Below are 27,129 nucleotides of genomic sequence, written 5' to 3'. Positions count from 1 at the left end.
CACGCGAACATATAATCCAAATCTTTATAGGCTCCGTGGTTTTAATTTTTGTGGTGCAATTTGGAAGCAACAACGGTTTCTTATGTTTTACATAAACAGCAGGCACAGTTTTGTCGCGTCAGAACAACTTCTGCCGTGAAGAAATGTCGTGTCGCCTAGTTTGACTCTACTTTGGACAAGGTGTATCACGTTTATCAACGATTTTCAGTAGATACAGTATATACTGCACTTCAATATGAGACGCGTTAACGAATTAATAGGTTAATACTTACATACTGTAGATAATGCCAGCAGCTCAGCCAAGCATGTCCTCCCCCTAAAACTGGAAATACAAGTACACCTGTATTTAGAAGATCATTTAATGATAATTAAAACCAAGGTTTCTAAGCAGCAAACAGCATTTTCACCGGGACAGATAGCGCAGAACATATTTCAATAAGATACGTGTAAAAATGAATAAAATGTTTAACTTACGTTGATACTCTCGTAATTTATTGACAACTTGTCCTGCACGAAAACACTAAACTGAAAACACACAGAAAACAGAATTTTGAAATTAAAGACCATTTAAACTAAGCAGTATTCCTTGAAAGTGATTTTTAAACGAGAAAATAAGAACGATATTACCTAAAATACTCTGAAAAACAACGAGAAAACTAACTTTACAATTCTAGGTAGGCTATTTTCAGTTTGGATGAATGGGCACGCTTGATTTTGTGAGCAAATTTCAAATGTTTGATAAAGAAAAAGGCTGAAAAGCTACGTTTTCATTCTGCCAATACAACAGTATCTTTACTGCTACAACATGGTTTTTCTTCGAAGTCAAAGAAATACACACGTTGTTTGTGTAACACAAGTGTCCTGCTAAAAATGAGAGAAGCGCTGGGAAAGAAAGACAATAAAAATGTTATTTAGCGCCTATCTAAAATAACTGTTTTACCCCTTTACATCTTCCTGCGAGGTGTGGACAATGTAATAATATGAATGAAAGCTTTAAAATTAAATAAAACATTAAAATAAAGGAAAAATAAAACTAGTCATGAAAAGACGCGGAACAAACTCACTCAGCTCCCTCCTCTCTCGCAGAACCTGGCTCACAGGTGAGCGGGGCGTGGCCTGCGAGGGATGTCATTCAAGTGGGCGTGGTTACCGGCTGACGGGGCAGGTAGCTTTTTTTTTTGTCTCGTCTTTTATCTTCCGTCCGAAAACATGTGGAAGAAATCGAGCATGTTTTCAAAAGCTACCACGACTTACAGGTTTCAAAATCCTTTTTTTCCATGTCCATCAGGGTAATCACAGCTGGTGCATTTAATCCTTATCAGTATTTGAGGGCCACAGGAATATGAATAAAATAATTTACAAATATGTTGGTGAGCTGTGGGATCTAAAGTTCTTAGCAGGACACTTACTGTTCTATAACCTGATTTATCTTAATGCTGCACCAAGATCATCTGTAAATGTTTATCATACACTCAGTTTAGTACCTTTGTACTTCTTATTAGTCACATTCATTTAAGAAGTTACAAGAACAAGAGAAAATTCAAATGAGAGAACAGTATTTGAGTCATGTAGCCTTGTTACTTACTAGTTTCTGGTACTGGTAGTTTGATTCGATAATATCATGCTGCTATTGCTCAGAAGAAGGCTGTTGGTTTCTACAAAATGGATGCCTAGACTGTGCCATTATTCCACATCCCTTAATTGGTTAACTGAATAATCAGGAAGTTCTTAAGTCAACAGCATTATTTTTAACACTAGTGCACTGTACTGAAGTACAATTTCTCAATCTCGGTGCAATCCCAAGTCTAAAGTTTAATCCTTACCCTAAGGTTTATATCGATAAAAGATCAGGAAAGCTGAAGTTTACAAAAGAGGAGGCCGGAGAATATTTGTAAGTACCCACAGTGGCCGCAGACAACATGACTACACTTGTTAAACCCACCTTTGCTTCTGAAGAGTCTGAACCTACCTTCTGGGAGATGAACAGTTCCCTTAAGAGGACAAGAGTAGGATCCGTGCCAGTGTCAAATTATATCTCGTGCAAGGCTCACAAACACTGCAAGAGGCTCAGGCAGAGACTCTGGATGCTGTTGAAATCAGCAGGGAGGAAGAACTAACTCAGAGAAAGCTGGTGGATTGTAAAGAGTTGTGTGATGCCACGGGGGTAGTGGCCGTCACTGTGGGCACCAACAGGCATATCCGACGTATCAGACACACCCCTCACAGGTTGATGAGGAGCTCTTCTCCCCATTTTCTCTTTCTTTACACTCACACTCCTCTGATCATGGCCTTCTCATCGGTGCAACCAGGACCTGTGGCGCTCATACACCTACGCCAAGATCTCTGGACCCCCCAGCTCGTGGACTCCCAGGCCCAGAGTCTACAATTCGCCTATGCCTCTGTCCTCTCTGATCTCCTCCGAGATCGTGCCTTATGTTCCTCGCATTGACAAGCCCGTCACTCGTGGTTTCCCGAGCTCGATGAGCTTCATCTCCAGCTCTCACCCTTGGCGATTCGCTTCCAGGGAGCTGCAGTGGAACGCCCTTGACTCAGTAGATCCCGATTGTCCAGACCCTCTCTACTGCCTTATCGGCAGGCCGACACGGCAACAACCTCAACTGCTACTCTTCAAAGTCTTCCTTAAACCTAAACGACAGTGTCTGATCTCTCTAGGAGCCTCCCTGCTCTTTGCCACCCCTCCAGGAGCCTCCTGCTACTCCCTGATCTAGAACCTCCTGTTTCCTCACTGTAGCCACTGGTCCTCTCATGACCAGCCAGCCCTCAGACTTTCAGGTCCTTCTCCAGCCACTGACACCATCTCCCAACACCGCCGGGCTGGGTCTCACACAACTCAAGAGTCTCCAGCATCTCACTCTCACCCCCAGACTCAACTCTCTTATCACACCAAGCCTCCAGCACCTCACTCTCAGGCTGAGACTCAACACACTCAAACTAAAACTCTCACATCCTCTCAGATGCCTCCCTCTCCCATCCCAGGCTGTGCCGGGACACCTTTACTTGCCTAGCTGCCACTGCTAACTAACTCCACCTCTGAATGGAGCTTTAACTCATTCACACTCTCATTCACAGCAGACTTACTGCACAGCCCTATTCACACACTAAACAGGCTGCTCTCTCTTAAAAACGAATCATATCATTTACACCGGATAATTCCCTTGGAATAGCTGCTCTCAAAGGTCCCTTCTGGAATTGCTGCGATATTCTTCTCCACAGTCTGCTCTGAGACTGTCGTTCTCATATCTCACCCATATAGGGGTTTCTTAAACTGCAGCCACTACTCTGCTGTCTAAAAAAGAAAATGCACACTACAAAAAGGAGTACACACATTAAAATGCAACAATGTACAGTAGCACACAACAGAAGAAACGGAACAGAGGAATCAGAGAAAGGAGAGCACGCTAGAAAAATGTGTGTACACTTCAAAAAGGAGCGCACACACTGCAAGAAGACGGGCACTCTAGAAACCAGAATGCGCCCTAGAAGAGCTGGCGCATGTTAGAAAAGGCAAACACTCTAGAAAAAGAAGCACATACCAGAGAAAGGGTACGCACACTAGAGTGCAGACTACACAATGGAGTTCAATCTGGAAAAAGGGAATGCGCACTAGGAGAAAAGAACACACTAGAAGAGAACAAGCACTAGAAAAGGGGAGTGCATAGACTCACTTAACATAGTGCACACTATAAAAATGGAACGCGCACGAGAAGAGGAAGCGCATACTCAAAAAAAAAAGGAACACACTCTCCGACAAAGATGGCACGCTAAACAAAGCAGCATTCCCGAGAAAAGGGAACACACTGGGAAAAGATAACGCACAGTAGAAAAAGGGAGTGCACAATAGCAATGGGAGCGCGCTAAAAACAAATCGCACTCGCACTAGAGAAAGGAGCGCACAACTGAATAAAGAGCACACACTAGATGAAGCAAACACACTTGAAAAAGGAACACAGTCTATAAAAAGGGAATGCACACTAGAAAAAGTAACGTACACAAGAAAAAGGAGTGCTCACTAAACAAAGAGAGTGCACACTAGAACAAGAGAACTCACTAGAAAAAGGAGCACACAACTGAAAAAGGAGTGCACAGTAAAAAAAGGAATGCACACTAAAAATTGTGAGTGGACACTAGAAAAAGGACATGCACATGAGGAAAAGGAGCACACAACTGAAAAAGAAAATACACACTAGAAAAGAGTGCACACTAGAAAGAAACATACACTTGAAAAGGGAACACACACCAGAAAAAGAAGCGCACACTGTAATGATCGCACCCATGTGGTGTCTTTCGTCTAGCAGTGGCTGTCACACAAAACTGTCACATTCTCACAAGGGCTCAAGGTTTTCCAGGGCTTGCTGAATACGCCGGATCCCTTTCAGACGATCTGCATTTAATTACAACAATTCCATTCATTACTCCAGTTCTCATTTACTCTATTTAAAGTCTTAGCCCTGCTTCAATGGTGCTCCATCACTGTCCTTTTTACCCCCTTCACTTCTCACCTCTGCACTTTTTTCTATGTTCCTGTTGTTATTCTGACCATGTGCTGTTTGCTAGCTAGATCTGTTGGTGGAGCACGAGACTCATAATCTCAGGGAAGTGGGTTTGTGTCCCACGTCGGGCGCCAGGTCCTCCGTGTTGGATGTAGGGCACAAGGCTAACCACCCTGTTCCCTAAAAAAACCAATGTTACAGAAACACGCACAGGATGTTGCCGCCCTACATGCCAGCACAGGGCAAACATCCTTCTGTCCTGTTGGCTCCCCTGTCCTTTTTACCTTGTTCTTGTCTTGCCCTGTTCTCCAGTTCCCCAGGCAGGTGTCACGGATGTCAGAAGGGCAAGCCGTGGAATGGCCAGGAGAGCAGTAGAGACCCAATGCGTAGTGGTAAAAGGGGGCAAGATGGAGGTTAGCCCAAGCTCAGGGGGTCATACGATGTCAGAATAGAAACCTATGACCTCAGGACACGGACGTGGGGCGACCTGGTGCTCGGCGGGTCTCAGGACATCCGTACCCTCAATGCTGAGCCAGGAGCAGAGCAGACACAGGAAGTAAATAGGCTACACCACAGGACACACCGGAAAGACATGAATAATCACAAGGAACAAGGAACAGGACAGAAGGAGAGCGCCCTCTAGGTGTACAGGGCGTGACAGCAGGTGCCTCAGCAGCCTTTCCAGGTGGTCGTCTCAGCCGGGATCCTGAAGCCCGTCTGCACCTCTGCCCTCTTCCTGATGATGAAAAATTCTTGGAGAATCCCCTGGATTTCTTGAATCTGTGCTATGTCCTTGTTCTCATTCTTCATTCCTGGTGTGTCTAGTTAAGTCCCTTTCCCAGCTTGGAGCCTTTCTAGTTTCTGACTATGAACTTTGGACAGTATGCCTGAGCCCTGCTCAGCCTGCTCCCCCAGCCTGCTTCATCACCATGCCATTGCCTATAAAGCCTCCCTATGTGCCTGTTGTGTCATAGGTTCTCTCAGTTGTCTCTCGCCCAGCGCGAGGGTTCACCTTACAGAAACAAAACGTTGCACCGTCTCAGCATCTGGATCTGAGATCCGGATCAGGATCAGCATCTGGATCAGGTTTCGGGACAAGTGTTCAGCACTTGAGGCACAGGAATATGTTTCTTTTATTACAAATGATGTCAATCAAGCTAATTGCCAATAATTAGCAGAGACTGGATTTTGCACAGTGTTGGCTGCACTCACACTTCTGCTTAAGTATGAAATTAGCTGTAATCCGTTTTTCATTTAATGACAGTGATGCTATCATCTGTATTTTTATTATTATAAAGCTCAATTTGAATTTCATGCTGAACAATTAGAAACATGTTGTTGCTGTGTAACGGTTGCCGGGTGAGGCTCCCACGGAAATAGTATTTTAAGACCCTATGCAAGGTGGCAAATCCGGAAAGGAATGGGAATGGAGTCGACGGAAGACACACAAGGTATATTGGTGCTCACAGTGATGATCGGGAAGTCCGTGCAGAAGTGAAGGGTAGGTATCCATTGAAACAAATCCAGGGAGGTCCACAGGAGGATCAGGAAACAGTCCACATGTCCACTATCGAGAAATCCATCCGGAGACAAAACAGGAACAGACACACAAGAAAACAAAAACCAGGAATACAGGGCTTCGTCCCAGGCCCTGGGCTCAGAAGGTCAGGGTGACTACGACTGGCCTATGTCCTCAGATTTCCCCATGAAGCCTGGTGGTAGGCAGGCCATGAGACAACCATTTTCCAAAGCTGAGCCCCGAAGGCTACGGGAAAGAAAACTTAAAGAAATAAGGGACTTAACTAGACACACCAGGAAGTAATAATTAAAAGGACTATCTAGATTAGAGCGCCCTCTGGAGGAGGGGATGTCGACCGTGACATGCTGTTTCATAATTCTTTAGGATTCCGCCTCCTTCTAGTCTTGTGGACTGGACCTCTGAGGCTCACAGACTGCCCCTGTGGTAATACTGACCAGTTAGAACCACACTGTGAGTCTCGGGGCACACAAGTCCTACTGTCCTGCTGACTGACCCATCCACCTGGATGAAGTTCAGAAAGACAGGCTGTTCATAATATTCTTGCTACCAGACCAGACACAGAGTCAACAGTCTTTCTCCTGCAGGATCTCTGCCTCTCTCGCTCTGGGATTAAGATCTGTGAGATTGTGTCTCTCTGTGCTTCTCCCTCTGTGGCTATTTTTGTCTAATGTTTCTCTGTCACACCCTCTCTGAAAAGCAGGCAGACTATGAGGAACATGGAAATGAGGGGGTTTTCTGAGTTCCTGTTTTCTCTCCAGGAATTTAGCATCCCTCTAATCAGACACTCAGTGTCCAACTGCCTCAGTGCCAGAGACGCAGGGTGAGACTGCAGCTGTCTCAGTGACAGAGTCTCAGTGCGAGTGCCCAGCTGTTTCACTGGTTTCAGTTCATACAGTCAGATCTATGGATCCAGACAGAGTTTACACCGCAATACAGAAACCATCACAGGATGTGTACGCTACTGTGAGCAAGAGACCAGATACACAGCCTGGAGGAGAGCCAGCCAGTGAGAACAGTGCTGATACACCGACACAGTGATGCGCTAATACATTCCTACACTGACATTCTGATATACTGCCACACTGACAGACTGGTACAGTAACAGACTGATACACTGTTGTGCTGACAATGTGAAGAACAGTGTATCGGGGATTACAGTGATTACAGTGTTAATACACTGATAGACTTACACACTGACACAATGACAATCTGATGCACTGGCAGTCTGATATGCTGGTACTGTAACACACTGTTATACTGCCACACTAAAAAACTGACCAAATGATACAGAGATACTCTGATACACTGTTACAGTAACACACTTATATACTAGTACAGAACACATTGACACTCTGACATACAGTACTGACTCAGACAATGAAATATTCTCTCTGAATCTCTGCCATGTGCATGATTCATTCCATTATTAAATTGTTATATCTGATCTGTTTATGCTTGTCATTTTCCTAATAATTTATTTATGTTTCCTTGACTTTACTATTTTAGTTTTCTTTTCTCCTTTGCCAACTTTTGAACACAATTCCTAGAAATCAGATCTTTGCAGTGCAAGACAAGTATTTTGTTTGTTCCGTGACCAGTTTTACTGGCCCAAGTCCTGAAGTGTCTCACTCTGAGCCTTCAGCTGCTCACACCCCTCCTCCACAGTCAGTCCCAGTAACACACTGCAGCACCAGTCAGTGTGTCTGCTTGAGCTCTGCTTTCCCGGCCACTCAGTGTCCTGCTGTGCCCAGTCTGTGGGGAGTATTAACCTGTCTCCCTCTCTCATTGCTTAGGACAGTCCAGGTGTAGAAGATGTGTGTTCATCACCCTGGGAGTCACAGTGTGTGTAATCCTGGTCGCAGTCATTGCCCTAGTTGTCTGTAAGTCACTCCTCATTCCTCATAATCACTCCTGTAATTTCATATGGACTTAGATATAAGTATTTCTGTAACTATAAGACCGTGATTTGTTTTGATGTCTAAAGTACAAGATCATCTTTGCGCAATCATATCTTGATGGTTATAACTTTGTTTCATTTACAATATCAAATAAACTAGTCACTACTAAATCTCAGAATATTTGTTGTTCAATACTGTAGTTACAGACTTTGAACTAAAAGCAATTAAGCCGCAGATCTGGTGCTGCTCTCATGTTGGCTGAGACCAAAAAAGTCCTAATGGCTCATGTGTGGTGTAGTAAATTGTTGTTTTCTAAAACATTTCAAAAGCACAGCTGTGTTTCCTGAAAGGCTATAATTTTGTGAGCACCTTTTGCCATGCTGAGAACTTCACTGTGTGGAAGGTTGTAGTCTTTTGTGTTCACAAGCTAAAAATAAAATGATAGCGAGTGCTATTAAATAGATCTGCAAATGCAAAATAAGCAAACAGAAATAGCAACAAACATAATTAACTTAACATAATTGTCACGCCCTCTGCAGCCAGAGGGCGCTCCTTCTCTGTCCTGTCCCTAGTTTCCGGTCTGCTGTCCTTCCTGTTCCTCTCTTTCTCTTGGGCTATATATTTCCGGGTCTTGCACTCTGTCCTCGCTTAGCATTGACGTTCGGGTGTCCTGAGACCCGCCTAGCACCAGGGCGCCCCACGTCCGCTCCCTGAGAGCATAGGTTTCTATACGGCATTCCTGAACTCTTTGCACTAATGAGCCCGGGCCTTTTTCCTGTCTCGCCGCTACGCATATGGGTCTTTTTCCGCTCTCCTACTCCCCACGGTTATTCCCTTTGGACGTCCGTGACAATAATATTAATGACTGTGAAAGAGTACTTATGACAAGGCTTATATTAGTCTAAAATACCTTAATAATATTTTAAATACAGAGTCCAGTGTGTTGGGAATATTTTTATTCTGAAATGATTTATTGTAATTCACTTCTAACTCGGACTGTTACTGTTAATGATCTGAGGTCTTGGCAGCACTTTCCCAGTGTGAAGAATAGTCAGAGTGGCTTATCCCCAGTAGGGATTCGATCGTGTCCTTCAGGAAGACTGAATCCCAGCTTCGAGACACTCAACCTCCAGTCCATAATCAGGGAGATCTGCTGTCCTGAAGTGGAGTTTAGAACAAAAGTTTGGGAGGGGTGACAACAACCAAGCTCGACCAGACTCAACCATCAGTAATTAGCAATCGCTCCTGACACTCCATTCCTTTCCCAAACGGTATACTGTAAATACATACAAGATTCCTGTGTCTCTCTCTTGCATGTCTCTTGCATCCAACCTCCACCCCAGCTCCACCTCTGCAGCTACCACTCGGTCATCCTGCATGGGGGTCCTGGTGTCCTTGTCCTCTGACCGGGAGGCCAGCCCTCAGCCAAGCGGGTTAAGCCACAATTTCGCTCCATGACGCTTTCATCTTGGGTGTTTGTCACTCCTCGTGAAATATCATCTCCCAACATAGGAGATCTCTGGGCTCTGTACAGGACAAAACCTGAGAGCAGGAATCATTCTTTTTGCATTCTTGGTTGATTTAACAATATTATCTGTTCTGGGATGTGATCTCCAGTTTGGAAACAGATCAGCTCAGACTGGGAGAAAAAAACAGAGAACCAGGAGAATGAGATAAAATCATTGCTGGAGACTGAAATCGAGAGTTGCAGAAATGAAGCTGAGAGACACAAGAATGAAGCCCAACGCTACAGGAATGAGGCTGACAGATACAAGATTAAAATAGAGAGATGCAGAAATGAAACTGAGAGATACGGGAAACATCTGGAGGTCTTGTGTGTGGACCCCACGACTGGGAGGAGACGTAAGTAGGTGTGCTTGTGGGTGTGTTATTTATGTGGCTTGGAAGTGAGAGTGAAACAGGATCAGGTTGTCAGGAAGCGACAATTTCACTCGTTCTGAGAACTGTGGCTCCTGGGAAAGTAAGATCACTTGACGAAGGGGGAGAAATCCCAGTCCCAGCTGGTGCAGGACTCTCCTGAGACAGACTGCAGCCTGACTCTGCATATCAGCAGGAGCTGGAGCTGCTGCTGTTGGTAACAGAAGTGTTTGAGGAAGACAGACAGACTCTCAGACATGAGGATGACTCCAAGAAAAACAGTGCATTAGCTCAGTCATGTCAATGAATGAAATAAAATAAAATGAGAGAAAGTCTGTACAGAGGAGAGTCCTGATGAATCCCTGAGGCTCCGTCAGTATTAATCCAGGCGATTTCCTGTGTGTCTGTCTGTACAGAGCAGCAGTGTTGCCCCAAGGGATGGAAGCGGGGAGACAGTGGAAGATGTTACTATGCCTCTAATGATGAAAGCTCCTGGGAGTCTGCACGTCAGTCCTGCTCATTGCTGGGCGCTCAGCTGTTGGTGATCGAGAACAAACAAGACCTGGTGAGGACAAAAGATTATCCAAAACCAACACTGAGTGAGAGTTTAGTTAACATTTGCCAGCACTTTAACTTGAAAGCTATTAAAAAAACAGCATATTTCAGTATTCCAAATTATTTTTTTTCTCTCTGCTTTAACCCTCCCAAAAAACATGTCATCCATCTGTATCGATGTGAAGGGTTTAAATGTACAGAAACAATTAGATATTTGACAGCAAATTGGCTATTTTAAGGCTATTAGGAATTAACCAAACAGAATATTAAGCTGTTGCTGCATACAGATTCACAGCACATAACATACAAGTTACTAATACAGCATTAATACATTAAATATACAATGCAAACCGAAAAAGAGCAATAATGTACATGTGAGTCGATCTTCTGTGCTACAAATGGGTGATCATTCACTCAGTGACAAAGACAAGAATTACAAATGTCATAGTTAAAGAAAATCTTGACTATAACCTTTTTTCTAATCCACCCTGTAAGTTATACAAGTGTTAAATGTTTAAGAACATCCACTCAAAGACCAGGAAATATTCATTCACTCTGGTGAAGTAAACCTTATCAAATGTGTTTGGAATAATAGTTTAACTCACAAGAGTACAATGTGAACACGGATGATCATGGATCGCTGACCAAGCATTTCTGGTAGAGTTGACATTTCCTGATGGTGGTGAATGTGGTCGGTGGACCTGGTTCAATACGGTTGTCCAGCAGGTTTTGTGCGACGATCTCGCCAGGCACAAGTGAGACAAGTGGGGGAAAATCAGTTCATCCAGGCTGTACTGCTGTTACTGCACTGTACTACGAAATACACAATTGGCTAGTGACTGAATCTTCCCAAAATCTCAGCATGCACCTTAGGAGAGAGATGGCTTCCATGCTGTGTAACACCTCTAGCAGATAATATTGTACTTTTTAGTACCAAAGCATTAACAAGTTGCCAATTTGTACTGAATGCAATTAAACAGTAGATCGTAATGTGTCAGAAACCAAGATGAATTGAGAACTTACAGCTATAAGTCTCCATGGAATCTGTATTCAAACACACAGAGTAAAATGTCTACTTAGAAAAGAAATTAATGAATTTGAATTACTAATTGGTATATGGTTAAGATATTGTAAACCGGATATGATTACCTGAAATGACATCTCCACACTTCCAGTTAACTGATGACCTGATGTCCAGCTGTATTGACTGTGGGTGTCTAGGGTAGGTTGTCTTACCTTATATGTCTCTACAGGACGTCCTGCAAAGTCAAGTAAAAGGCTATTTTTACTGGATTGGCCTAAAAAAGGACAACAATGAGTGGAGATGGGTTAATGGAAGAACCCTAGACAAAGAAGTGTAAGTGGGTCGTGTTATGTGTTTGACATGCCTATTTGAAACTAAATTGTAGAGTCACAGTGTGGATCAGGGTCACATTTATGTATCTTGTCTGGATACAGATGATGGGGATTACATGAGCTTCTCCAGGAAAGGATCAAGAAAGCAGATCCAGAGTCAATTTTTGGCTCTCTGTCTGCAGTTCTGAGTCTCCTCTGAGTAGTGAAATTGACTGTGTGTCACATATAAAACAGGATTCCAAAACAGGATAAAATATTCAAGACAAAATATCAAATAAATAATGCAGTGATCAGAGACCTAACCTATATTGTATTGTGGAGTGTTTAATTTGTACTGTTGTGGCATCGCTGCACTGACTGTAATTTGAGTGTCTTTAACTGTGTGCTGATTGTTTTCTGCCGATCTGTCACTCTGCATAGGGGAGGTCACTGTGCAAATAATGTTGATGAAGCACAAAAGTAGATATGAATTTGTGAATTAAACAATCATGGGAGATGGAGAGAGATGCTGCTGTGTTGAGGCAACTAGACTGGCTCATTGACACCTGATCTTCTTCTCACTCACATGCTCACAATTAATGTGAGATACTCTGGTGAAAACTGTGCCTGCGGATACTGGAGAGGAAGTTGGTTTACTGTGTTTACCTTTAGAAAAAAGAATAGAAGACGTTTTAGTAAGGCAGTGTGAACTGCTTTGACACAAACCAAGGGAAACGTGCAAGAATGCCATGGAAAAGTGTGTTGAAAAGTTCTTTACACAAAGGGTTGTGGGAGAATGGCGCGGGCCACCCAGCCATTTTGTAGAAATCAACAGCCTGTCTTCTTTCGAGCAATGGCTGCATGAGATTATCAAATCAAATTGATACCGGTAATCAAAAAGGCTGCATGGATCGAATACTGTTCTTGCTTCTATTTGAAGTGTTCTTGTAACTTCTTCAGTGAGCATGACTAAGAAGAATACAAAGGTAGTAAATTGAGTCTATAATAAACGTTTACAGATGAAAAATCTGACTTCCTGATGCAGCGTTAAGGTAAATTACGTTATAGAAGAGTAAAAGTCCTGCTGAGAACTTTAGACCCCACAGCTCAACCAACATATTTGTAAATTCTTTCATTCATATTCCAGTGGCCCTCAAATACTAATAAGTATTAAATGCATTAGCTGTGATTACCCTGATGACCATGGAAAAAAGGATTTTGAAACGTGTAACTCAAGGGGGCTTCTGAGAACATGCTCGATTTCTTCCACAAGTTTTCAGGTGGAAGAAAAAAGCCACCTGCCCCGTCAGCCGGTAACCACGCCCACTTGAATGACATCCTTCGCAGGCCACGCCCTGCTCACCTGTGGGCCAGGGTCTGCGAGAGAGGAGGGAGCTGAGTGAGTTTGTTCCGCGTCTTTTTGTGATTCATTTTATTTTTCATTTGTTTTAATGTAAATAAGATTTAATTAATATAGTTATGTAGTCTAAACCTCACAGGAGAAAGGAGTAAACACTTATTTTCGTTAGGCGCTAAATAGCATTTTTATTGTCTCTCTTTTCCAACGCTTCTCTCCTTTTTTAAACTTGTGTTCCACAAACAGCGTGAGTATTTCTTTGACTTCGAAGAAAAGCTCTGTTGTAGCACTAAAGACACTGCTGTATTGGCAGAATGAAAACGTCGCTTTTCTGTTTATCTTAGTTTTCTTTATCAAACATTTCGTGAAATTTGCCCGCACATCTAAGCATTCATCCAAACTGAAAATAGCTCTTCTAGAATTCAGTTTTTTTTCATTGTTTTCCAGAGTATTTTAGGTGGTTATGTTCTTCTATTCGTGTAAAATGGTTAAAAAAACCTTACAACGAATACTTTTTGTTTAAATGGTCTTTAAATTCTCAATTGTGCTGTTTTTAGTGTTTTCAGTTTAGTGTCTTCGGACAGGACACGATCCTCGCTAAATATTGGGAGTATAAACGGAGGTTTAAACATTTTATTCATTTCTTTACACTGATTTTTTTTTAAATATGTTCTGCGCTGTCTGTCCCGGTGAAAACGCCGTTTTCTGTTAAGAAACTTTGGTTTAAATTATCTGTTAATGGTCGTCTGAATACATGTTCTTGTGTTCCAGTTTGGTGTTTTCGAACAGGACATGCTCGGCTCAGCTGCTGGAATTATCTATGTAAGTATAAACCTATTTATTCGTTTACGCGTAAGTGCAGTATATACTGTATCTCCAGAAAATTGTTGTTGATAAACGTTATGTACCTTGTCCAAAGGAGTCAAACTAGGTCACACTAAATTTCTCCATGGCAGAAGTTGTTAAACTGCTATCACTTTAGCCTTTTGGGTGGGGGGTGCGCATAATATAGATTCATAATATAGAAACCGTTTTGGCTTCCAAATTACATCACAAGAATTAAAACAATGGAGCCTATAAAGATTTGGATTAATTGTTCACGTGTTAACGAAGTTGTAAAAAACATTTGAATGTGATAGATTCGTTCTAATCGATAAACATGTACAGTAGCTGTATTGATTGTGCCTTCGTTATTTTGCACACTTGAAAAGCAAACCTGAGTGCTTCGATATCTGTTCAACAGGAGCATTTCGCGATACAGCAGACTAAGTGCTTTATTTCAACTGTAAATCATTTAAAACTGTTTCATCTTCTGGACGTGTCAGTAAATACGGAAGCTCGATCTAACTAGCTGGTATAAATGCGAGATGCTGTTTGGAACAGAAAGCACAACTAATACTGTTTTCTGTTGTTTTGCAGGAAAGGCAACGAAGTTCCCGATTTAACTCTGGTCGCTGCCTCGACAGATCCCTCGGAGAAACAGTAACGTGCTGAATGTTTCTGTGCTTTTCCATGTACTTGCATGCAAATGTTTTTGTACTCTGTTTACTTGTAAAAAGCCTTTAGCGTTAATGTAGCCTTGCTTTGATGCTTTGTAATTTAAAATGTGTTCATTTTCACTTCGAGTCCGGCTCGTACCGGAATGCCTTGTTTTGTATGCAATTTTCGCTCAATAAATTGTTTATTGGATTTTGATGTGTTTTGTTCTTTCTGTTCTCGTGCAGAGTTCAGTATCCCCTTGGTCCTGAAAAACCCCGGTGTTGGTGAGTTTTTTGGCGGAGAGACTTTACTAACAGTTTCTGAGGAACGCTGCGAAGGGCTGTTTTTTCCTTGTTGTCACTGGCCGCAAGGGGACACCCTATCGCTTTGTGACTTGGAAACTGCAGAGGCTACCCCCTTGTTAAGTCTGTCCAGATTTTCCCGCCAAAAAACTTAGTATATACCGGGGCTCTTTCAGGGCGTGGTCTTCTCCCATCAATCAAACCGAGCCCCGTCTACTCCTCTTTTTGGAGAGAGGGGCTGGGCGATTGACTGCAGCTCTAGCCAAGCCCACTCACTCCCAGCAGCAGGGGAAGTCAGGTTGGTGATGGCCTAGGTCCCTGCAGAGAGGCAGGTGTCCTGGTGTGGACTTAGTTAGAAGCCAGTCAGTTGCAAGCTGTGACTGATAGGCTGAGTCCGCCCTGGGTGCCTCCTCTCTCTCGGGCCAAAGCCACCTCCAGCCCGCCTTCCTCTCAGCTGGGAGTGAGGGGGCTTGGCTAGAGCTATCCTCCCTTCTCCTCCCCTAGGGGCTGTACCTGGGCTCCCTGCTAGGGACCCTAACCCCCCAGAGACTATCTAAAAAGGCGGGAAAATCTGGAGCGACTTAAAAAGGGGGTAGCCCCCGCAGTTCCCAAGTCACGATGCGATAGGGTGTCCCCTTGCGGCCGTGGCGCAAAGTACAAAACACCCATCGCATAGTTTCTCGGAAACTGTTTGTGCTCTCTCCAGATTTTGCAGCCAAAAACTTACAGCAGTGAGACACCAGCCCAGAGCAAACCCTTCCAACACACCTTAAAAAATAGAAGACAATTCAGAAAATGAAATCAACAGTTTTTATTGCAGAATACACAGCACAAGCAGTAGCAGCAGTCAGCAGGAAACATGCAAGTTAAGAATGTCAATACATCAAGGGAAAGATGAGTCGGTACATTACAGATCAAGCCACTGGAGTCAAAAAATGAAATTCAAGGAAAAGCACATAGTCAAGAATAACTTGCCAACGAACAAAGAGTTGCTGGAGCGGAGCTGGAAAGGAGATCGTCGGAGCGCCGAGGAGCAGGAGCCGCAGAACTGAAGGCAAAAGAAAAAAACATCATTAACAAGATATCGGATTTGCAGAAAAGATTAATTGACTTTCTGAAGCTATTTAAAATTAGCTAAAAAACGAAACCAATGAGTAATTTCATGAGAAATCACAGATACATCTCAGCCCCACTACTCCAATATTACGAAAATGTGTTCAGCCACAGAAATGCAATTCTATTTATACATTTACAGCGTGTATTATATTCGAGTTAACTTCCTGCTTTTTAAACCGTCGTTAAAAGTTTTAGTATTATCCGTCTTTACCCAATGGATTCAATAGACGAAGAATCGGAGACTTACTGTTTCCCATCTCTATTCAACAAAAGCACAACGAAACGAAAAGAAGCTTGGTATAAACCCGTTCTGGTGTTAAAATGCAGGGAAGCAGGTGTTGTCTTACGGAGAAATAGGAATGGTATAGCGAAAGGTAGCATTACTTACCCCGGGGGAAAAACAACTTTCATAACTGCAGGCGCGTTCTTGAATTCCGTTGTCATTTGGAGAAATAAAATAAAACACGAATCAGCCAATTCAATGTTTTCAAAATTGTGGAGCGGAAAGCTTTTACACCTCGAATCCGCAAAGAAGAGATCCAACAGAAACTGACTTTAAAGCAAATGTTTGAAGCTAAACTACAGCACTGGAGACATAATTACATAAATACATGATTAAAATAATTATATGAGAGATAGTATATTACAGATCAAGATCTGGTGTCCAAAATGAAATGTAAGGAAAAGCACACACTGTCAAGAATAACTTGCCAACGCACAAGGAGTTGCTGGAGAGGAGATCGTCGGAGCGCAGAGGAGCAAGAGCCGCAGAACTGAAGGCAAAAGAGAAAACAAATTAACAACATACCGGATGTGCAGAATCGATGCGGTTGAAGTCTAACTCTTTAAATAAGCTGCCTGAAGAAATATACAATCCCGCTCAAATTCACTAAGAAAACAGTCCCACTATTCCAACATTTAAAAAATATGTTCGGCCACATAGAAATTCAACGCTACAGATAAATTTCAGAGAAAGTACCACTTACAGCGGGTATCATTTTCGATAAAACTCCCTGCTTTGAAAAGCATCCTTAACATTTGTTAGTGTTATCCATCTTTACTCAATTAATAGATAAAGATCCAGCGACTTAGAGTTTTTATTTTTATTCAACAAAAGCACAACGAAGCTAAAAAGAAGTTAGAATATGTGTATAAACTCGTTCTGTTTTAAAATGCCGGCAACTCTTATCGAGTTACAAAAAAATAGTATGGCAAAAGGTAGGAATATAACTTACAGTACCTTTGAAAAACCCTTTTTATAACAGGAGGCCCCTTCTTTAAATACTTTTCTCACCTGGAGAAATAAAAAACATACGAATTCGTAATTTCATCTTAATATTTTAGAAGCTCGGAGTGGAAAGGGTTATAGCCCATATCCGCAATGAAGAGAATCACACAACAATTGGCTTTATAAAGGAATTTGTTTGGTGGTAAACCGCAGCCTTACATAACTTCATAGCTAGAAGTACAATATATTTAAAAATACTTCAATGAAAGATATAAGAAAAGAAGTATAAGAACGCGTAATTGGAGATTTTAAAACGTCCACAGCACGCCCAAACGGAGAGAACACTAATTTCGGCGTCCTAAAACACAAATTAAATCGAAATACATACAATTAAAATGTAGCAACATGCATAAACTTTGTCTATCTTTACTCAACGTGATATTTGCATTTTTAACTTAAAATTAGAAATAAAACGCAAACGCACCTAACGCCGCAGAAACTCGTCCCGCCGCCATCTTGCCGGGCGCACCTGTGGAACAGGTGGACGGGGCGTGTCCGCTGAGGAAGGTCACTCTGGAGGCGGGCTCGGCTCCTGAAGGACAGCTGGGGATTCAGTTACAAGGGGTTCAACACTGACGTTACTGAACAAACATAGACATTTTTACTCACCAAAAAATGCATAAAGTATTCAACAGTTGATGATTTTCAGACAAACTGGTACAGCGACATTCACCTACGAGTTTGTTCGTCGGGAACGTTTCGCTTGTGGCCAATGGATCGAATCAAGAGAAACGTGCGACCCCTGTCGCTCCTAGTTAGGACTGCACCTCTCTTTCACTGCTGATGCCACACCTGTCCTGAAGGTGTCACAGTGGTATAAGGGGCTGCTTTTTAGAATTGAGTCAACAACTAATCATTTATAAAGGACCTAAACCACCCAATTTACCCTGTTTTGGAAGGCCCCGAAAATGGAGCCCCCCAAAACGGCCGGCGTGGTAGAGAACAGCCACTTCCACAAACTCACCCCGACAGCGCGAGAGCTACACCCGGGGATAAGATCTCACACTGACGGAGAGGCTCGGGGCTCATGTTTAACTCACTCTGATCTCTGAGAGTCGCTCTGCTTTCTGAACTTTAGAAGTGTCCGATGGTTCAGCCCGCGGAGCCACCAGGCCGGCCATACAGCACACTGGGCATGTAACTCTCTTATTCAGTCTGAAGCCACGTCCCAGTTCCGACACCAGACACTTCCCCCTGTTTTCTCGCTTTTCAAACATTAAGTCCGCTGAGACGCCTTTATAATCCGGTTTTCTAGCCTTTTTGCGACTGGACATGACTTGTTTAACATTTCGAATGACAGCGAAAATCAGAGATTCAAAGTTTGCCACAGAGTTGGAGGAGCCTTTATGTCATGTGTCAGACGTGAAGTCCGAGAGGTTAAAATGTTTTATTTTTTAAAACAAAATGTCTGAAATGATTCTAATTCTATTCAAACAATTACTACATGAGCGATATATTCATCTGAATGTTTTATACCCCAGCTGGCGTCTGGACAGAGTATCCCTTTAGATCCTTTATACCAGTAGGTGACACGATAAGACATATTTATATTTCCATGGGCGTTTGATAAGGCTAAGAAAACAGAATTGTGATAAAGACGTAATAACAAGTTTTGCGATCAACGGTGCATCACATCGCTCCATATTTTTACTACGAGAGATGCTGTTATTTCATATACTATTAGATAAGAAAGTCACCGTAGTCAAGTGCAAAACGTGCAGGTGGTACAAATGTTGTCTATGAATACCAGACTCCTTGCACTGAACTAGTGGAAGCAGATATTTAGACGTCTATAAAAGACTCATAGAGGTGATCTCTAAGAGACAGATGCATATTTATTTTAATGAATTTAAAAAGTCATCAAACTTCTATAAAGTGTTATATCAAATCTCTGGCACTGAACTAGTGGAAGCAGTGTCCGTCGGGTATTTAGTAGTATACTACCTCGCAGTTGTCATCTCTAAGAGAGAGTTCCAAATTCATTTTGATTAATTTTAAAAAGGCATACACATTCTATACAGTGTTGTACAGCGTATACACAGGTTATACAGTGAAATGTGTTGGGGAACCATTATCAATGAGCGATGTACAGTAATCAAAGGTGAGATTGATCATCAAATCAATCCAACAGTCAAATATCAATTATACCAACAGTGTAATTCTTACTACTTGATCCAAAATCGAAAGACAGGAAATCTGAATAAATGTCGCAAGGTTGACACTCATTTCTCACTTCGTGACCTGAATACCCGGGGATGAATAAAGTATATTTAATTGAAAACAAATCGTAAGTGTTAAATTAAAGGTTCAATAATGTTACTTCATCCAGTTAAAAGTACGGAGTGGGATTGTATTTGTCTGTGAAATACCGTGTTGCGAAGGCAGAGACGGCTAACTCCAGGATACCGTCCGTGTTTTACTCATTTCTACATAATTACAAGTCTAAAGCCAGGTTTGATTAATCTTGTATCAGCTTTCGATTGGTCTGCTTTAAAAACGGTCCCGGCTGCCGGAGTGCGTCTTTGCCTTTAAATAGCGGCTTTGCGCCTAGAAGAAAAACACAATCCCGGATGTTTCGCTGAATTTCGGTCAAGGTTTCCTTCTATTAAGACAGGAACGGTATAAAACTGAAGAAGAGAAGGAATGTGAGCTCCAGAGTAATTAAGGAAAGGACCGTTGCGGACAATTGGTTTTAGACCACGTTTTAGAAAATGCCTTCTAGCTTTGAAAGCAAGATTGAATTGCAACTAAACCAACGATTTTCGTACCTCTAAAAGGAACGGAATGCAACGTATCCTTTCTGTTACCATTTAACATTGCTACCTGTAGTCTGAATGCTTGGTCAGGTTTGCTAGTCGTGTTTCGGCAGGTTTTTTTTTTTTTAATACTCTCTCCAGGTCTCCGCTTTCCTGTCCTTTACAACCGTCCGAACGCCGAAGCGCAGAGCTCCCGTGTTGCGTGAGACTGGAGAGCTGGCCGGTGAACTCAAAGGTTGGATCCTCTTACTTGTCTAAACTGTTTAGCGAGCCTCATGCTTTTAATTTTAACGCCTCCCTCCGAATGAACCGCTTTTTTTGCTTTCTGAAAAATGGTGTTATTCTGTATGGACAGAGGCGAGAAGCCAGACAGTTCCAACAGGTACTGGAGCGCGAAACGCTTTTTTTCCTCCCCTGTTCAAGCAGCAGTCGATCCCGGAGAGCAGCCGGACTCACCTCGCGGTCCCAGGTTACCCACCGTCTCTCCGGCCGGGGCTCCAGTCTGCGGACCGCCTGAGCGATTTCCAATACTGTATCGTAACAGCCGTCCTGGTTCCTCCTGTTCTGTATTTTCCTGTCCAATTTCTGCAATAAACTGTCCTCGGATTATTTCTCAAAAGGTGTGTGGATTGCAGGGTTGGGTTTGGGTACCTGTAGTGGAGTTGCCTCATCTATGAAGAGCAAGTTTTCACGAATGCTCATCCTCCCATTTCTTTAATGAGCCTACATGCGTTTCCCTTACCCCTTCATGCTGGTCAGGGTGGCTGTCAGGCTTGAATTAAGGGTGCTTCACGTTCCTGTAACTGGATTGTGAGGCTCCAGCTGTTGCTTGCATGCTCACAAAGAGGGGCTGCCTGCCAGTAATCACAGACTGTACTTTCGATCATAGATTTGCTAATTGCCCATCCCCTTGTGAGTAAGTATTGCTTTAGATCAAACTTGTGCTGATGAGCAACTCCAGCTTTGAGCTCTGCCCCTGGCAGGTCCACCTCAGAGTGGAGATGGGGGAGGAACTGAACTCAGGATAAGAGACTCCAATGTTAATTACAAAGTGCCTTGTGTAGGAATGCTTAATACAATAACAAGAAGATGAGACAGAATGCAACCATGTCAGAGAAGCTTAATGTGCTTTTTTTGTGGGTAAACATGCCATCAGAAAAATGATCACTGTCCTGTAGGAACAAATCAGACTGTTCCCTGAAAGAGCATTGCACAGTTAATTAGGAGCCAATGTGGTGCTGTAACACACACACACACACACAATCTGCTTTGTTCCACATTTAAGTAGGCATTGTGAGGATGGACTCAACAAGTGAAGCAATTTACTATATAAAGATTAAGATGCATCTCTGCTGAAAGGAGGGAGCACCCAGGAACTCTTTAGATATTTAACTATAAGCCAGTGATGGGGAAAAAAACAAACATTTTTAACATTAAAGTAATTAACTTTTAATGCACAGGAAATTAAATCAAAAGCTCTTCCTCTAAACAATATATACTGTTCACTGTTTTAGGACAAATATATATCTGATGTAAATCCACAGAGATTCTCCAAGAGATCTGTACAGTACCAATAAGATCAGCATAATTACCACAAGGAAGAAAATGAAATTTGACTTGGAGAAAGCCATATTTCAGAAGGAAAACACTTCTTAGTTTGCTAACTGAGTTCACATTTTCCTCTTTTCATAAAAAAAAAAGCTGACCTGTGAACTGATTCTTTGAAATACAGGAGACATTCAAGATTCAAGGTTCAACACTTGTAACTGCAGAGGTAGAGCTATGTTACTGAAAACCGAGTATGTGTATCAGATGATACAATGATCACTGTATCATTTTCCTAACAATCTATTTCATACTAACATTTGTTAAAAAGAATAGGAATGTGATATTTTAGAATCCCCTGAAAGAGTAGGCCATAACTCCCTCTTAATGATGAAAGAAACTGTTGTAAAGAGTGACCTTTTATGCAGGTGAAGCAGCAGACTATTGACTGTCCAGGTGGTCCTCATGATCCTCCCAGCTCAGGGGCTCAGGGGAAAGGCCTGTGACTGACAGCACTGTTGAGAATGAAGAAATACAATTATTCTTCCATCAGTAAATATGAAAGCAGATTTGACAATGTGACAAGGCTTCTTAGACCCAAAAGTGCTATATACACATTTCATGTCCATGTCAAAATGTAGTAATTGATATTGAAAATCATTATAAGCCTAAAAATCATGCAAGTATAGGTTAACAACCTGCCAAAACGTCCCACTGTATTACTCAGATATTTACTGGCCTTCGCCAGTCTGGTGTTACAGTGTCCCAGACACGTATATATACAGTATATACAGACACACACGTTTAACTGCAGATACAAATATAATTCTCAGACTTCAAAACAAGTATTGACAGGTTTGCTGTGGATTGGGGTGTCAGCAGCAGGGAAGGAAAGTTGCTCAAGACCAGAGGACAACATCATCAATACAAAGCCTGCTGTTTAATTATTGTCTGTTTAACCCAAGCCTACTGTTTTAATACTTATCATGAATTAGCTCAAATCATCAGCTCAAATAACTGTGATAAAAACAAATTTGCCAGAAAAGCCTAACACAATTAAAGCAGCAGAAAATAATAAATACCAGTGATGGATTTCTGCTCTGACAACACGGTCCCAAAATCATAGCTTTGATATTCACAACATGCTTTTATCTGACTGCATAAGGTAAGACTGGACTTGACAGGGTTAGTACAGTAGAAAGTCCAAGAGGATGTCAAATCACCTGTTAGCAAAACTCCCAGATAGTCCCAGATAAAACTCCAAGAGTATGAGTTGAAATGACCCGTCTGAGCCCTGTAGAACCCAGAATATTTAAAATATACCTCAGGAGTCTTTGAACTGGGGCTCTGGTATGGAAATTGTGGGGCACAGGGCAGAGTGACACCTACTTGTCCGCTGTTTAAAACCTGACAGCAAACATGCAAATCACAGATCATGCTTCTTCATAACATCTTAGGAAGTCAGTAAAGCAAATTCACTAGAGTTACATTAGACCTTAAGCTCTTTATTTACCTCTCACAGCTGCGCTGATAACGTGCTTCTCCCCCCACAGGAGCTCAGGGGTCTTCACCCACAGGAGGGACCCTCTTCACCCCCTCAGTGCAGCTCTCCTGGGGGACCTGCAGCAGCTGCTCAGCCACTGCAGACCAGAACAGACTGAGAGGGAATTAAACAGGAGATTCTGGGAGGCTAGACTGTTGCTGTAGAAACAGGAAAGTGAAAGTAATGTCTTTGAAGTTCTAATCACTTTCTTCAACTTGTTTTTGTTCTGCAAGGACAAAGCACCTCCCCAGCTCTGAATACAAAAGGTTAGACTGCTCTGAATAAAAAGAAAAACTCTTATAAAAATGTCAACAATTTGCTTTCTGCATTAAAACTCCTTAATTTCCTTAAACAATACAACCTTTGTTGCACCTCCAAATACCTTCCTCTGTGTTGGCTGTCCAAGATAATCTACAAACAATAATATTGTCAAGGTATTTATATTCATTTACTGTTTCACTATCCATTCCATTCACAATTACAGAGCTCAGAGGATTGGAACATTTCTTTCTGAAATCAATGATCATTTCTTTTGTTTTGTGTTTAAAAACAGGGAATTATCCTGACACCGTTTAAAAATATATTTTTCTCCTGTCTATGATTGTATTCACCATAATTCAAAAGTCCAAATCAACCAATTATTTGATAATTGCACAGATGTCAGAGTGGCGTACACAATCATCAGTGTACAATGTGAAAAGCAGTGGGGACAGCATGCACCCCTGGGGTACCCCTGTGCTGGTTGCTGATGGTGAGAGACTTCCCTGAGTTCACTCATACATACTGTTCCCAAAAAGGAAATTGTATATCAACTGAGTAAGTGTATGATGTACACCCATCTCCAAAATCTACCCTACTCTGTCTCGAGAGATCAGAGCGATTAAGAATTCCAACGTATGTGTACATATGGCAATTAACTACTCTGCTCTACTCTATTACATCAGACTGGTCAGTAATCCTCACAGTCATCTTCCAATCTGTACAATCAAACCAGGCTTGCAAAGCTTAAACTCTTTCATCATCCCACGCATGCACAACTTTGTCTTGGGCTTCACTATTTTTAAACTCTGTCAGTGCAACAGATCAATTAGACCTGATCATCCTGTCAGTGGTTTGATAAGAGCTTTATAGCCATTCTTAAAGTTTCCATAACAGAGATCTAATGTTCTAAAACCTCTTGTCTATTTTTTTATATATTGAGAATGAATAGGGAGAACTGACTTAAGCAACCCGCCATTAAAATCTCCCCAAATTTGGGGGCATCTGGTGATATTAACTCAAGGTCTTGAATATAATTATAAAGTATTTCTGAGGTAGTTTTATAACTGGCATCAGAAGAAATATACACAAGAGTTACAAGAACCAATCCAAACTCCCATGGTAGGTAGGTCTTAAAGAAACAGATAGGAGTTCCAGATCTGGTGATTTAAAGGCATGTTGGTTTGGAATTTTGCCTTTAACTATCTTCTACTATCTGTATGTCTCTTGCTTATTGCTTTACCTTCTTCTTTTTTTCTACTTCTCCCTTCTTCCATTGCCCTCTCTTTGTTTTGCTATGGTTTAGCTTAATACCAAGTCTTTGTTTTTCCTTTGTCTTACAACAAGTTCTCTACATATTTTTCCAAATGGGAAATCACATACTCACCTCATACAGTCAGATGCAGTTTGTGTGCAGCTTGACTGAAGTTTCTACTCTCTGTCATCTCTGGGTTCGACTTATATGGCCTGCAGGTAAGAGTGCACCTGTGTCTTGTTCCACTACTGACATCATGGTGGTGCTCCATGTTGCAGTACCTCTGTTCTGCCATCTAAAAGTGGTCAAAAGTCTCAGTGAAATCTATGACACTCTTCCTAATATACCTCCAATTCAGTACTTTGCCTCTAGTGGCATCACAAAAATGATAAAAACAGACGTTCATAGTTCAGAACAAAGTGATGTGAAACTAACCATCAAAAGTTTACTTTCCACAAACATTTTACATGAGCATCCACACATTCTACCAGTGAAGCAGATGGACAGAGTGATAGCTAGAGAATCCAGTTCATATCCAAACCCTGCTAGAGAAGGACAGTGGCACACATGATCATGACAGAGACAGGAAAACATAAGGGAAGAACTGTTAATTTAAAAAGTGCTTTACTTTGTGCAAAAGAATCAGGATTGCAAAACACATGGTGTGTGGTGGCAGAGCAGAGATACTCCTACCTGCATTGTGGCAGCTGTGTCTTCTAACAAGCTCAGTGTGCAGGATCTCTCTTTCCCAGAAGAAGAAGCCTTCAGGTCTGAAATAAACCACAATCCAAACACTCTCCATTACAACTGGAGCGAGTCCTCCCATAGGAGTGTTACAGATACAAGGATTCCTAAAATCTCTCACCTTGCACGATCTTGGTGCAAATCTTGGCATTCTACAAGAATGTCCAGGTCAAGCTATGCTCAAATTCCTGACATGGAAGAGTCTGGGTTTTCTTCATTTTGTGCCTTGTGTTTGCATGGTGGCTATATCATCCCTACAGGATGTCTAATGGACTGTTCCAATTTTAAAACTTCTGCATGAATGTCAAAGCCTGCTTCAAGTTTAGGCAATAGCTAACAACATTAAATTGTTTTTTGACAATTAATAATGGCACTAGGGTAAAATTGCAATCAAATTTTATTCCTTTGAAACATTTCACAGCTTATAAATGGCATACTTTTTACTTTGTTTTTACTGCATTTACTTGATTTATAGGTATCATTTAAAATTGTCTCATGCTTCAGTGAGCACAGTAACACTGACTGAGTCTTACACCGTTAAAATGATATATGTACATTATGTGGCAGCCACACTCCTTGGTCACTTTAACACACAGCTCAAGGCTGTTTTAGCAGTTAAACTGAAATCGACGGGTTTGCTCTAATAGTGGTCAGAATAACACCATACAGGATACAAACGAGAAAGTTTTATATACATGTATACACCTACACACACAACATTTGTCAAGTGTGGATTCTGTTGTCAAAAATGATACTTATAATACTTATGAGCTCTGCTCACATTCGTAGTCATAATAATGCTAAGAGTATTTATGAAGACATAAAATGATTCAGAGGGTAGAAGGTTTTCTTCTTTTTAATTTAAACAAAACGTGGCTCTCTCTAATCCTACAGGTTCCTTACTCTCCAGAACTTCAAGCACATCCTCTTTCATAAAGAACTGTGTGAACATTGTCATCTAGTGTTGTCACTGGCTACCTAGAGAACAATATGATTGGCTGCTCAACGTCTTAAGTCCAGCCGATAGGAATTGAATCGATATTCCTGTTATTGGCCAATAGAATCCTCTGTACATGAACAACTGTCCAATAGGAAATCCAGCCCCCCCCCCCCGACAATAGAGCTTGTGTCTAGTATCAGAGCTTTTTTCCAATAGAAACACCTCACCCCTTCAGTCAGAAAGAATATTTGGAAAAAAAAAACAATTCTGTAGCTTGATCACATATTAAGGAAGTTTGAGTCTACTCAGGACTGGTACAGAACCTGGAAATGTAGTACTTATCGATTATTAAAATCTGTTACTGCAAGTGGTGTGTAGAGTGAGAGAGACCTGTAGGTCATTGGAAGAGATTCTATATTTGGATAATATGTTTAACTGAGGTCCATAGAGTGTAGGGCTGTTAGAACTAGAACACTAGAACAGTCAAGCCACACTGTTTTGGGGGGCTACACAAGATGATGTTATCGGACATAATGGGGTTTATTCTTTAATATGAAATTATAAAGTAATTTGTCAGAATCATCACTAATGTGTTTAGGAAACTCCAGTGTGATTGAACCACACAGAATGATTTACTCCCTCTGGTTTTGACAGTAAGACACGACCTACCAGCGATGAATCTCTGATTAATTAGGACTGACAGCTCTGTTCTGTTTTAAGAACATCACTGTCACAACTGTGTTTACTTGTGTGTTATCACCCGTTCCTGAATCAAAATCTTTAAGAGAAATAGTTGACGTGTTAATATGAGAAGATGCGCCTTAAGCAG

At 41.8% G+C, this 27,129-nt stretch overlaps 1 protein-coding gene and 1 long non-coding RNA gene across 3 annotated transcripts; one reads left to right on the top strand and one right to left on the bottom strand.

The window, feature by feature from the left end:
- Positions 1-9,326: 9,326 nt before the first annotated feature.
- Positions 9,327-13,120, top strand: LOC148640789 (C-type lectin domain family 9 member A-like). The gene is made up of 6 exons (XM_088620110.1): positions 9,327-9,378; positions 9,567-9,812; positions 10,244-10,392; positions 11,636-11,738; positions 12,305-12,364; positions 13,065-13,120. Exons 1-6 carry the CDS (start codon positions 9,327-9,329, stop codon positions 13,118-13,120), a joined length of 666 nt encoding a protein of 221 aa, XP_088476236.1.
- A 2,531-nt stretch (positions 13,121-15,651) lies between these two features.
- LOC148640788 (uncharacterized) lies at positions 15,652-25,396 on the bottom strand. 2 transcript variants are annotated; one of them, XR_015930233.1, is made up of 8 exons: positions 25,310-25,396; positions 24,749-24,911; positions 23,074-23,261; positions 17,684-17,802; positions 17,212-17,265; positions 16,691-16,744; positions 16,360-16,397; positions 15,652-15,903 (listed from the first exon to the last, which is right to left on the bottom strand). It is a non-coding gene; the product is annotated as an uncharacterized LOC148640788 (long non-coding RNA). The 2 variants fall into 2 exon arrangements; XR_015930232.1 differs by lacking the exons at positions 15,652-15,903; positions 16,360-16,397 and having other exon boundaries at positions 16,423-16,744; positions 23,074-23,217.
- Positions 25,397-27,129: the final 1,733 nt, after the last annotated feature.

The sequence above is a fragment of the Lepisosteus platostomus genome, chromosome 25, assembly GCF_059453375.1.
Source record: "Lepisosteus platostomus isolate fLepPlt1 chromosome 25, fLepPlt1.hap1, whole genome shotgun sequence".
Taxonomy (NCBI): domain Eukaryota; kingdom Metazoa; phylum Chordata; class Actinopteri; order Semionotiformes; family Lepisosteidae; genus Lepisosteus; species Lepisosteus platostomus.
The sequence above is the reverse complement of the archived record's forward strand: the minus strand, read 5'-3'. Positions and strand labels throughout refer to the sequence as shown.

What these genes read in the sequence shown, in the direction of transcription:
- LOC148640789 (XM_088620110.1), top strand. Translation starts at nt 9,327, where the DNA reads ATGGGGGTCCTGGTGTCCTTGTCCTCTGACCGGGAGGCCAGCCCTCAG. An exon ending in CCCCACGACTGGGAGGAGAC is followed by an intron (nt 9,813 to 10,243) that starts GTAAGTAGGTGT and finishes CTGTCTGTACAG; the next exon opens with AGCAGCAGTGTTGCCCCAAG. An exon ending in CTGCGGATACTGGAGAGGAA is followed by an intron (nt 12,365 to 13,064) that starts GTTGGTTTACTG and finishes CATCCTTCGCAG; the next exon opens with GCCACGCCCTGCTCACCTGT.